At 41.7% G+C, this 14,012-nt stretch overlaps 1 protein-coding gene across 1 annotated transcript in view; it reads left to right on the top strand.

Moving 5' to 3' along the window:
- pi4kab (phosphatidylinositol 4-kinase, catalytic, alpha b) overlaps positions 1–14,012 on the top strand; it is a 130,487-nt gene that overhangs the window by 64,568 nt on the left and 51,907 nt on the right. Inside the window, exons 26-31 of the mRNA XM_052031728.1 lie at positions 591–672; positions 763–846; positions 4,737–4,826; positions 7,495–7,614; positions 11,399–11,491; positions 13,054–13,210. Coding sequence (XP_051887688.1) covers positions 591–672; positions 763–846; positions 4,737–4,826; positions 7,495–7,614; positions 11,399–11,491; positions 13,054–13,210 — 626 coding nt within the window. The remainder of the gene's footprint in view (positions 1–590; positions 673–762; positions 847–4,736; positions 4,827–7,494; positions 7,615–11,398; positions 11,492–13,053; positions 13,211–14,012) is intronic.

Raw genomic sequence — 14,012 nt, 5'->3', positions numbered from 1 at the left:
AATAAGGTCACTTCTCGTTCTTTTAAACTCCGATGAGTAAAGGCCCAACTTGCTCAACCTCTCTTCATAAGTCAACCCCATTCGTCCCAGGAATCATTGCCGTGAACCTTCTCTGCACTGCCTCTGATGCAAATGTATTCTTCCTTAAGTCCCCTCTTGTTTTTAAGCACCCCCTCCCTGGGGAAAAAGACTATGTGCCTTCACCCTGCCTATGCCCCTCATGAATGTGGGTTGAGAAGTCAACCAGGTCTTGCATAATAAATAGCAGGTTAGCAAGTGGGATGCTGGTAATGTAGAGACAGGGGCCTTTCAACCCCTGACGACTGTTCCACTTGCCAAACGTGCATGACACTGACACATTCTCATTTCTCCATACTTTGTCAGACACGAGCCAGGCGCAGAACTTTTAAGACAGTGGCTTTGAAGGCAACAATTTTAGCAGACATGTACAAATGTAGAGACAAGTAGAAGTTTAATACAAATTCTCCCAGTGATTACACAATCCTAGAATGTGAAGAAATAGCTCAAATTCTGCAGTCACTTTCTCCTATCAGAGCAAGTATTTGATGCTGGTTCTTTGTTTATTCCAGATTCCCACATTTGTTGTGGAACGGTTCTGTCCTGAAAACAATGCTGGATATTCTTCAGACACTTTCCCTTTCCCTCTGTGCGGTAAGAACCAGATGGAATTTGACAGTGAAATTGATGGAAGAATGTTCCTGTGGACAGACTAAATTATGTTAAGTATATTCTGTCTTGCAGGATATTCACAAGGATCAACCTTTTTACGACATTCAGGATACCCCTTACAGAATCACTGTTCCTGATACCAATGAAGCCAGAGAGGTAATGCCAGCTTTGATATTCTTAGGCAAACTGCTATGAGGACAGAATAAATCAGATTTATTATCACTGACTTGTGTTATGAAATTTGTCGTCTTGTGGCATAATATATAAATGCTTTCAAACTCTTTTTGTCCCCTTTCGATATGCTTTCCACTGATGCATCTTGTAACTTTTTCCAGTGCTTTATATTGCATCATAAAGAGTAGTTGAAGTGAAAAGTGTTTAAGACAAGATCACAAGACAAGGGAGCAGAAGCAGGCCATTCGGCCCATCGAGTCTGCTCCAAGGAAAAGGGAAAAAGGGAGAGAGGGAGAAAGAGAAAGGACTAGATGCTGATAGAGATGGATGAAGAGAGGTACGAGAAGGGTTCTGGGCAGCAAAAACATCAACATGGACCACGTTGAGCTTAATAACCTGGTTCTGTGCTGTGGATTCTATGTGAATCTCTTAAAATAGAATGTTGTATACTTAAATGTATTAACCAATTATTCAAAGCCAGATTGCATTTGGCATGATTAGCCACGGAAGCAGTGAAATTGATAGTTTAACGTTCCCCCTACCCCCTCTTTATTCCTGGACTCTATTTTGTCTTTTCCTTCAGCAGAAAATACTGTGTCTTAGCATCAGGATTCTCAGATGCCTTGCTTAAGATTATGGCCTTACCAGCTTTTATACAGTTGCCTCGACACAGTAGGGCACTCCAAGTTGTTCTGCAAGAATATACTAATAAAAAAAACCACTGAACCACATGAGATTTTAAGATATGAGAAAAAACTTAATGGTAGAGTTTTTAAGGATTTTCTTAACAAAGGGAAAGAGAGAGAGGTGGAGAGTTTTAGGGGAGGCATTTCCTGAGGTTTGACTTGGGCAGCTGAAGACCCACCTACAAGAGGTGGGGACAAAGGAAATTGGGAAAATCCCCAAAGTAAAGGGACGTGGATTTCCTGGAGATTTGTAATGCTGCAGGGACTTGATTGAGACAGAGTCAGGAGGGCCAGGGAGAGGACACAAAAGAATAAGAATTTTGATGTAACAACAGAAAATGCAGGAAACATTTTTAATTCCAGATTTCCAGCAAGAAGTTTGAGATAGAGTTGTTACCGGATTGGGGAAGAATGGAGGTCACTGGACACACAACCCTACAAGTATACTTGTCTTCCTATCTGCTGACCACGAATTAAATGCAGGTTGTGCAGAAGTTGTGGGGAGAGAAACGGCTGCCCTTTAGAGTCGCAACCCAAGTATTCCCAGCCCTTTATTTTTATTGCAAATCACTTCCAAATCATTTCCAAAAGTTGACGCCCATAAAATTCAAAGACGGCAGTTGGAAATTCCAGAAGTAACAGAAATCAAAATGGGCAATCGTTGACACCTTTGCCACTAAGATTCAGCCTGCTGAATTTAATTCATGGTCAACAGATAGGAAGACAAGTAAACTGGGTGGTTGATGGTTGGCGTGGACTTGATGGGCAAAAGGATCTGTTTCTATGCTGTATCTCTCTGTGACTATAACAAATGAATTTGGATGCAGTCTGCTCGATGTTGCAGGTTCAAATTATTTATAATAAATCTGTTCTGTAGGTCATGCATTTTATTTGGGTAGAAACCATTCTTGTGCCGATAGGTGGTGGAGAAATGATTTTCTTGTTCTGCAGCCTCGCACGTTAGCAATACATAACATAGACAAACCTAATCACCCTCTAACTGTCCCATTTGACTTGGCCGCACCCTATCACAATATTCCCTTTGTCCTACACACCTTCTCTGCAACTTACATTTATCTTCTTTATCTCTCTTTCCCAAGAGTCTCTGACCTGAATAACTCTCTTTTTCTTTAATGGATGCTACCTGACTTGCTGAATATTTCCCCTATTTTCAGTTTTTATTTCAGATTTCCAGCATCTGCGATTTAAAATTTTTCTTTTACACTAATGTCTGCAGGTGTGTGTTTTGCCACTAGAGGGAGCATTCAGCAGGTCCTGAAGCTGCACTTCCAGCAGCAATATCACCGTGTACTCTGAGGGAAACTTCCTTTGCTTTGATTCTCCAGCCTCTGTTTTGGGACACTGTGTGCTGGTTTTCAGCCACACCTCATTGCAATTCATTGATGACCAAGTCATTGTTGAACAAAAGCCTTTGTTGAATGACTTTGTCATGGTGAGTTTGCAATTAGATAGTCCAAAACTTTATCATAGAGTAACACAGCATACAGATACAGGCCCTTCAGCCCAACCAGTCCATGCCGACCATGGTGCCCACCCAGCTAGTCCTAATATGCATTCGGGCCATATCCCTCTAAACCCCGTCCCTCCATGTACCTATCCAAGTGCTTCTTAAATGACACTGTTGTACCTGCCTCACCCACTTCCACTGGCAGCTCGTTCCATATACTCACCACCTTCTGTGTGGAAAAAGTTGCCCCTTGGGTCCCTTTTAAATCTTTCCCCTCTCACCCTAAACCTATGCCTTCTAGTTTTGGACTCCCCTACCCTGGGGAAAAGACTGTTACCGTCCACCTTATCTCTGCCTCTCATAATTTTAAACATTTCTATAAGGTCGCCCCTCATTGTCCTACATTCCAAGGAATAAAGACCTAGCCTGGCCAACCTCTCCCTAATACTCAGTCCTGGCAACATCCTTGTAAGTTCCAGTTTAGCCACATCTTTCCTATAACAGGTTGACTAAAACTGCACACAGTACTCCAAGTGCGGTCTCGCCAACAACTTGTATAACTGCAACATAATGTCCCAACTCCTATACTCAGTGCCCTGACTGATGAAGGGAAGCTTGCTAAACACCTCTTTCACCACCCTGTCTACCTGTGACGCTGCTTTCAATGAGCTATACACTTGTACTCCTAGGCCCCTCTGTTCCATTACACTCCCGAGTCCCCTACTATTCGTATTACAAGTCCTATGCTGGTTTGACTTAACAAAATGCATCACCTCACACTTTATTGAAAACCACTTGCCACTCCTCAGCCCATTTCCCTAACTGATCAAGATCCCCCTGTAGTCTCAGATAACCTTCTTCACTATCAACAACACCTCCTAATTTCACGTCATCAGCAGACTTACTGATCAAGCCTTGTGCATTTGTCTGTTTACTTGTCTTTTGTGTTGCCCTTTTCACCAAAAAAAACAGTAATGTACTTAAGTTCACTTTAAAGTACTAACAACTTCACAATTGATTTGCACTTCGGTTTGTAAAAGTGCGAACAAAGTGTGTAGTTATTTAAGTGCATGTCAGAGTTTCCATATGTGTATCCTTAACAGAAGATACTAACCTTCCTATGTATTAATAGAATGATTTTAAAAAAAATATTTCATCCTATTATGTCAGCAAAAGATTAAAACTTACAATGTGGGAGAAGGCCCTTTGAGTTGAAAATCAAATAAGAAACTGCAGATGCAGGAAATCTAAAATAAAAACAAAGTGCTGGAAACACTCAGCAGGTCAGACAGCATCTGTGGAAAGAGAAATGTTAAAGTTTCAGGTCTGGGACCCTTACTGACCATGATTACATTGGGAGTCACAGTGAATAAGAGATCATAGCAGGTCATGGACAGAATGGTTTGAGCATAACCATCATGGGTCTGATTTGAAACATAAACTCTGTTTCTCTCGCCACAGATGCTGCCTGACCTGCTGAGTGTTTCCAGCACTTTCTGTTTTAATTGGGTCATTATTTGTGAGGTGCTGGCTCCTTAGAAGTATATTTGTGCTTAGTCTCACTGCTTGGCATTTTGCCTGTAACCCTAAAACACCTTCGACCTCAAGTGGTGGTCCACCTCTTCTAGAATTGGTATTGTGCTTCACACCTAGAGTAGTAGCAACAAATTCACCCTGGTTAAACAATTCATTTGATGGATACTTTCTCCTTCCCTCAGAGTATTGTCCGGGATTTTGCTGCTCGTTGCGGTGGGATATTGCAGGAGGCAATGAAATGGGCTCCATCGGTCACCAAATCCCACCTTCAGGTAAGCAGTCAGAAGGTTGGTCAAGGAACGAGGTGCTATAAAATTTCAGCTAATTGTTTGAGGTTTTGATATAGATATTAGTTGGCTGTTTCCAGGATGTTGCCTGGAATGGAGGGTTCCTCTGCTCTACTTGCTGCCAGTGCATGTCCCTATTGCTCCTTCTCCACTTTGAATGGTCATGTGCCAGAGGTTCCCAGTGGTTTGTGGCGATGTTGCATTTCTTCAAGGAGGCTTTGAACACGTCCTTGAATCTTTTTGTATGTTTGTTTGGTAAGTAATTCCCATGACAGTTCAGAATAGCGTGTCTAATTTTGGAGTAAGGCATTGGGTGTGCAAGTGATGAGGCCTCCCTGGCACTGGATCTCATTACTGGGGAGCTTGGTCTGGGAGTTGACACTGATGTTGTTTCCTTTTATCAACGGCAGTGGGGACAGTTTGCTGGAGGTTTCGCAGATGTTCCGTGGGAGGCCCATTCTCTCTTTGGTGAATATTGAAGATGTCTTGGAACTTGACCTCTGAATGTGCACGAATACAAGCACCATCTGCTTCCTGCAGCTTGAGCACTGAGGATTGAAGGACTTGGATTCTGGACTGCAGTTCCCATAAATTGAAAAGTTTCCCTATAGTGTTGAAGATTATCTCCATTACCGGTGAAAGTTTGTTGGAAGTGAGAAGGAACTTTGCAGTGAGAAAGATTGCCTCAACACTTTTCTCAATGACACAGCCTTGTGTGACACTGGTCTCCCCTGAAGTTGATTCTCTTGTATTGTTCAGTTTCATGACGTAAGATGGAGATAAATTTCTGTGGACAACTGAACTTGAAGAGAGCCCCTCCTGATTGAAGGAGTACTTCTTCATACAAGGATCTGGTGAAGAAGGCCACGTATTGTCTGGTTCTGTTCTTTGCATCAATTACATTCTATAAAATCAATTACTGACAGGCAGAGCCCACATCCCAGCTTTGTTCCTGCAAAGGCCAAATGGGTGGGAGGGTGGGGCCTCTTCTTTGTCATATCTGAGGCCCTTTTGCCTTCTGGACCGCTCTGTTGGACTGTGGAGGGCCAGCTGAGTAGACGGTCTGTATCTGGATAGGGAAAGTGCAGGCAGAACGATGAGGGGGAGACTCTGGGCTGTAATCCTGAATAGCGAGAACATGCTAATGAGATCTGGCTCAATGTATTTAAATAGCACATTTAACAAAGAGCACTGCTGCTTAGGAATACTATCAAACACCAAGCTACATGAGAAGATATTAGGAGATGGAACTGAAAGTTTAAACCAACAGGTTTTACTCTGAATGGCACAATGTGACTAATGGTGTCCCTCAGGCGTCTGTTTACCAGTCTCTGCTCTTCTGTATGGAGACGCACGTCCACTGATGATGCTCATGTTGGGAGTCAAATGGAGCAGAAAATTACCATAGGTCATGGACAAATTAAGTCAATGGATAAAACTGTGTGGAAGGTAACCATTATGGGTTGTTCATGGAGTATTTACTCGGCAGTGAGAAACTCAAAACTCTGAAGGAACAAGGAAGATTTGCCACGTACACATTGCATTTGACAGTATATAGCTGTCAAGGGCAATCATAAAGGCTATTAGAACAATGGCCTTTTAGTCAATGATGGAATGCTAAGGTGAAGAGCTGTACTTCTTTAGATCCTATTTGAAGTTCAGTTCTGGGCACAATGCCTTGGAAAGGATGCGGTACAAGTGTACCAGATTGACATCAGGGAATCCACTGAGGAGAAGCAGTGCAAGCTTGCTTTTTCCTTAGACTTTCCTTGGGGTTAACTATCAAGGTGTTTCAAAATGATAATAAGGATCTGATAGAGGAAATGGGGAGTTTGTTTCCTCAGGTGGGAAAATCTGGAACTTGGAGAAGTGACTTGGGGCATTGAGGAGTGGAAGGAAGCAGCATTCCTTCATACAAAGGTTAAAAGTCTGGAACTCTTTAAAACTTTATTTATACAGCACGGTAACAGGCCCTTCCGGCCCAACAAGTCCACACCGCCCAATTACACCCATGTTAACCTATTAACCCATACATCTTTGGAATGTGGGAGGAAACCAGAGCACCCGGAAGAAACCCACGCAGTCATGGCGAGAACATACAAACTCCTTACAGACAGCAGTTGGAATTGAACCCCGATCGCTGGCACTGTAATAGCGTTACGCTAACCGCTACACTACTGTGCTGCCTTTCCCATCCTTGCCCCCACTCCAAATTCCCAAAAGTCTCTCAACACTGGTGTCAATTGAAGCTCTTGAGACTCCAATCACCAGTTTTTCCTTGGACAAGTCTATCCAGAGACAGCCTAAAAGTAGATGGAGATAAGATGCTCAGATGTTAAGATATGTTGTATGAAAGGCAGATTGGGCTTGAGGGAAGGAATAGAGGCTATCTTTCTGGTGAAATGGCCTTGTTTTTATTAAGTAAATGTTGCCATCTTGTGGCAGGCAAAATAAATTGCCCAAATGCTGCAGAATATTTGAATGCTTCTGAGAATATGGGTTTAGTTCACTCAGAACTTGTACCTCGAGTCATTGTGGAATTATGCATTTTGTGAAAATTCGCCTTCATTTTAGATATTTTATTTTATGTTCTAGACGTGAAATTTGTTTGCAGGATTGTAAAAGTGTTATACCTTTTCATCTTTTTTTTCAGGAATATTTGAATAAGAATCAGAACTGGGTATTTGGTCTCTCTCAGCACACTGGGCTCGCTATGGCAACTGAGAGTATCTTGAATTTTGCAAGTTATAACAGACAGAACACCACACTGGGGGTATGTACAGCAGGGGCAGAGTTGGTAATAAACGATGGAGAAAGGTGATGATACAGGGAGGAAGACATGTTGTTAACAATGTCTTTATTTCCTTTTCCGTCCCTGATATACTATTTGTTTATCTGGTTTCTATTTACTAAGAGCGATGACCCACTGTACTATTCACCCAATTGCCATTGCTGGGAGTTCACTGAATCCTTCAGAAACCTACTCTCCCAGCCCAAATAAGAATGGAAGATCCTGCAGTCAGACCTCCCAATTGTGGATGAGTCAAACCTCCTCAAAGCAAAATAGTTTCAACACTGATTCTGCATTGAGAATGAATCATCACCAGTTACTAGCAATAGGATAATATAGCACAGCATCATGCCTGCTGTGAGTCTTTGAAAGGGGCATCCAATTTGTCTCACTCCTTGCCTTTCCTCACACCCCTTAAGCTTTTTCTCCCTTTATTATCCAATTCCTGTTTAAAACTTATCATTGAACTGCTTCAGCTATTCCAGGGGAAAGCTGCCTGCATCACCTCAGCATTCTTTGCCAATTACCTTGGATCATTACTAGAGTCATAGAGCAATACAGCACGGATACAGGCCCTTCAGCCCAATGAGTCCGTGCCGACCACTGTGCCCCTCCTCCTGTTACTGTTCCTTCCGCCACTGGAAACAGGTTCTCCTTATTTATTCTAAGCGCTGCATGTTCAATGCACCTTTATAGTTCTTTCCTTATCCTTGGGAGAAACCTTTCCTCCGTGAGGCTGAATCTTCTGTTATTTCAATTAAACTTATTGGTTTAGCAACAATTGAAATTCCCTTTTTCTTCTTGTTGCTATGCCAGGTTAAGGTTTGCACCTTCACCGCAGAGGTACAGTTATTTTCTGTTTTGCATTGTACTTTGAATACATTGAAATGGAGTCGTATTTACAGACCTGAATTTTGCTGCAGGCTCCCTGGACAAATATACCCATTGTTTCTAAATGATGTTAAAACAGCTGCCTCAGGGAAACTAGCAATTCAGAGGTGCTAATAACCCTAGCAACATTTTTTTATTCTAAAGACAGAGAATGCTGGAAATACTCAGTGGGTCAGGCACATCGATGGGGAGAGGAAAATAGGTCATGTTTCAAGTTGAAGCTCCTTCGTCAGAACTGGGATTTCAAGGGAAAAGATGCCTGCTGAGCTGCAGGGAGGGTGGGGGAAGAGGATGTCTCTGACAGGGTAAAACCGGGGTGACCATGGGGATGAGGTGCAAACAAGGTTATCTGGTCAATGAGTGAATGGCAGCAGTTAGCGAGTGAGAACAGAGAGAAAGAATGTAGGGGTTGTGAAGTACAGAGCAGGAGGACGTGCCCGGCAGGTCAGGCTGGGCACATCTTCCCCTTCCAGAACAAGAAGAGAAGGGGTGGTGGTTATGGGGTGGCGGGGGCAGAAAGAAAAGGGGTGGTTGTGTTGTGGGGGGTGGGGGTGGAATCTAATATCACAGATGGACGACTGATGTAGATCATAAGATATAAGAGCAGAATTAGGCCATTTGGCCCATTGAGTCTGCTCTGCCCTTCCATCATGGCTAATTTTTTTTTGCTTTTCAACCCCATTCTCCTGCCTTCTCCCCTTAACCCCCTGACTGATCAAAAACCTATCAATCTTTGCCTTATATACATCCAATGACTTGGCCTCCACAGCCCTCTGGCATTGAAGTCCACAGATTCACCACCCTCTGGCTGAAGAAATTCTTCCTCATCCCAGTTTTTAAGGGACGTCCCTTTATTCTGAGTCTGTGCCCTCAGATCCTAGGCTCTCCTACTGATGGAAACATCCTCTCCATGTTCGCTTTATCCAGGCCTTTCGGTATCCAGTAGGTTTCAATGAGATCTCCCCTCAGAGACCAAGAAATTAAGTTACCTAAAGTTGCAGAGTTCAACATTGAGTCCAGAAGGCTGCAGCGTGCCCAGTAGGAAGATGAGGTGCTGTTCCTCAAGCTTATGATAGGCTTATTGTAACAGTGCAGGAGGCCACAGACTTAATAGGTCAGAGTGGGAGCATGATGGAGAATTAAAGTCCAGGCAACTGGAAGCCCAAGGTCACCCCTGTGGGCTGAATGTATGTCCGCAAAGCAGTCACCCGATCTGTGTTCGGTTTCTGCGATGTAGAGGGGACCACAATGAGATCACCAAATGCAGTAGACTAGATTCTGAGGCCTTATTAAACAGTGGCTGTATATTTAAAAAAGCTTAACTAGGGAATGAATTGTTATAGTGCCAGTTGCAAAACAAAACATGATTTACTACTGCACTGGTGTTCAGTGGCTTAACGTATGCATTGCTAATTAAAAGTGGTTGCAGTTTTGTGTTTGATGTCTTCCTGTAATCGGAGTGTTCAATGAATTGCTTACTTTTTTTTAAGAGCTTGGAACAGTAACAGGTGGTGGTATAGAATGCATTTTGAGATATATTACACTCTGTGCAGATTCCTTGGGATCTGTTATTCTGTTATCAATAACAGAATAGGCCAAAATTGTTGAACCCATACAGAACACCTTGTAAATGGATGATAAGCAGCAAAACACAAACTGGTGTAGGATTCTAGGTCAACATCACTTTCCACTTGTATTTTAAATTATTTCCTTTATTCTTTAAATATTATTCATGATTGAGATGTATTAATGTTATAGATGATTAAGGTGTTTACAAAATATAATTAAAATGTAAATACAGTAAATTTATAAAAGCAATGAGCTTCTGGAACTTTGGTACTACGCTTAAAACTCAATGTCAGTCCTGCAAACTTGTAAGATATGGATTCTTTAATAATTTATAGGAAGTTTCTAAAATATCAAGAGAACAAAATGAATATAAATGATGCAAGGATGAGCTTGCATCCATTTACTGGATTTCTTCTAATTATCAACTGGTTTGACCAGTTAAAAATGATCTGAATAAAATTCTCTAACCAGAATCTATCTGTTATTCATAAAACATCTTTACTCCTATATTTATTATGTTGATCTATTACTGGCTCCGAAGTTTTTCATACTGAGAGCCATGGTTGTTGTATTCAAAGGTACTTAACATCTAACTCAGCTCCCATCTCTTTAATTTCCTGTTACTGTTCATAGAATAACACTAATTTAATTTGTGGCAAACAGCAGATATAGAAACTGTAGTCATTAAAACTGATTTTGAAAATTCAGAGCAATATTTTATTTCAAGTAATTATTATAATAACTGAAACATTAAAAAAAAGACAATTTTCTCTAAACAATTTTTCCTTTCGAAAAACAAACTGCTGAAATCACTGAGTTCTTCCAGCAGCTTGTGTGTTACTCCAGATTCCAGCATCTGCAGTCTCTTGTGTCTCCAAATGTCCCTTTCACCCTTTCTTTGAGGCATCATTGATTTTTTGAAAGAACTTTGATTTTGTAAATTCCATGTTATTATGTATCATGTTATTAACTCTTAGACAGGCACATGAATGTGCAGAGAATGGAGGGATGTGGACATTGTGTAGGCAGAAGGGATTCATTTAGTTTGGCATTTAATTACTAGTTTAATTAGTCCAGTACAACATCATGGACTGAAGGGCCTGTTCCTGTGTTGTTTTATGTCCAAAACATCACTACAGTCCCCGACCAAGGTGTAACTATCAAATATCAGAATTGTATTTGTCTGGCAGAATTGTCACGGGACACTAAAATTGTTTGCTGTCTGTCTGAATAATTATATAGCCTATCGCCTGACAAGCAGTTTACACCATATGTAATGCTTCGTGTTCTGTGCAATTATCTGCAGGCTACTCAGCTAAATGAAAGGCCTGCATGCGTGAAGAAGGACTACTCCAATTTCATGTCTTCCCTCAACCTACGTAATCGTTCTGCAGGAGAGGTAAGTGTAGCATTTGAAGGTAATCCTGTACCCTCTCCTACCCCGGCACTACAGTCGTTCGTTTAAATTGAAATTCATAGTGTTTACTTACAGTGTGATCTCAAGATGAATCATTGCACCTAGCATGGAATGGGTTACTTGGTAAACTTCACTGCTCTTGGTATGTAACCCAACAGGGCAGGTGCAATGCAGCTCACATCTTGAGGTTGGTGAAATGTCAGCAATGTTAATGTAGCAGCGGTGGGTAGGAAAACAAATGCCAGGTTTTGATTTCTTCCTCGCTGGTGTTGGGTTTTTAATATTCTGCTGCTGAGGTGGGGTGGAGGGATACAAGTGGGTGGGTGGAGAATAGTGAGGAGAGGTTGAGACGCTTCTCACTGTGGTTATCTGGGGTAGACTGGATGGACCATGAGGTCTTTTCCTGTCCTTTTTTTTTTATATGAATGTGTTTCTGTCCATAAGTAATACTTGGATGAGGATATGGAAGGGTGGGTTAGTAAGTTGGCCGATGATGCAAAGGTTGGTAGTGGTGTGGATAGTGAAGGAGGTTGCTGTAGATTACAACAGGACATTGATAGGATGTAGACCTGGGCTGAGAAGTGGCAGATGGAGTTCAACCTGGAAAAGTGTGAAGTGATGCACTTTGGAAGATCGAATTTGAAGGCAGAATACAAGGTTAATGGCAGGACTCTTAGCAGTATGGAGGAACAGAGGGATCTTGGAGTCTACATCCATAGATCCCTCAAGGTTGCCGTGCAGGTCGATAGGGTTATTAAGGAGGCTTATGGTGTGTTGGCCTTCATTAGTCGGGGTATTGAGTTCAAGAGCTGTGAGATAATGTTGCAGCTCTATAGAACTCTGGTTAGACCACACTTGGAGTATTGTGTTCAGTTCTGGTCACCTCATTATAGGAAGGATGTGGAAGCTTTAGAGAGGGTGCAGAGGAGATTTACCAGGATGCTGCCTGGATTGGAGAGTATGTTTTATGAGAATAGGTTGAGTGAGCTAGGGCTTTTCTCTAGCTCATAATTGGGCTGTACTGTGCTGTAATGTTCTGTGTAAGTTAGTCTGTTCTGGTGTTTGGTTAAGATGCTTGTGGAATGTTCTTCTCCACAGGGTCTTTTATATTTGAATGAGATGATGTGTTCTCAGCCAAACATCTTGGCAAGGTAGCATTATGGCAGTTTGTCAGCCTCGAATACTTGCTCAGGAGTGGAATATGAATCATAATCCAATGTCATACTGGGTCCGACTGATGGAAACATTCTCCTCAAATGTGTTTGAGGTATAGAGCGTGATGACTGTTACACAGATTCTTGTTCAAGTATCTTGTAAGTGCTTGGTTGCATGTGAATAATGGGACTTGGTGAAGTATCACTGGAAAGATTCCCACGGAACTGTAACTCCTGATAACACTCAGGATTTTCACGGAAAAAGACAAAGAAGTGATATTAACAAAGGTAAAAGTATTGTCATTACTTTATGTGAATTGCATCAATTCGTGGTGATTGTCCTGTTGTTCAGTGTTTTGGAGGATTTCAATATTTCCTTCCTTTCTGCAGGTAGCAGGGATGATTCAGTTCTCCGAAGCGACTGGTTGGCAGTCCGACCTGAACAAAATCATGATTAAAAAACTGAACGATGCACTGGAATCAGTCGACACTGATGCATACACACAGTCGATGTTCAACCTCACAGCTCTGCTCATCCGAAGAGAGGGTGAGGGGTATACCTATTAAAAGATTCCAACAGAAACGCATGTTATTTCACAAAGCACATGTTCTGGATTAGAGAAGTTCCAATATTTTGTTGCCTAATTTACACTTTTGTATGTTCTATAGGATGTGACATATATATTCATAAGACTTGGCCGTCATATTTTACAGTCACAGTGTTTTGCAATTGAATTGCAAAGGAGTCAAAAGACTGAATTTATTGCAGGTTTAGAAGCACTAAATCAAAGTGCAAGGCTTAGAAATTCATGTGAGGTCCCTTGCATCAAATGCAGAGTTTATTAACAGTTGCAGGTTATAGTCCACTTCTGAAATTCAATTTCATTGACATTGTTGGAACTGAATTTCAGAAAAGGAGTACAATGTACTTCCATTTCTATATTGCACATTAAGCATTAGCAACTGAGGATGAATTTCTCCCTGCTGATGTCAAGTACCTCCACAGCAGAGAGCAACATATTAATCTCCTCTTTGGACTGTTCTGTAGCTGAAGATGAATAATGATAGCATAAAGCTTTAATATAGCACAAAAGTTAAAGACGCGCATCTCTCTAGCTCAGCTGTTTTGTGACAAGATACAGAAAGATCTGCCACTGTTGTCTCCCGGTAATTTATGACCCTTGGAAAATAAGGAGTTAAGGAGGGGTTGAAACTGGGTGGAAAACAAGTTAAACTGGGGAGGTTAAATGAAAATCATGCTTTATTTTTTATATTAATGCACAAAAAGATTTGGGGAGCTTGCATTTTACCAAAGTGAATATGTTCCAGTCAACAGGAATACTAGCTTT

The sequence above is a fragment of the Pristis pectinata genome, chromosome 17, assembly GCF_009764475.1.
Source record: "Pristis pectinata isolate sPriPec2 chromosome 17, sPriPec2.1.pri, whole genome shotgun sequence".
Classification (NCBI taxonomy): Eukaryota; Metazoa; Chordata; class Chondrichthyes; order Rhinopristiformes; family Pristidae; genus Pristis; species Pristis pectinata.
This window is presented reverse-complemented; position numbering and strand designations above follow the sequence as displayed.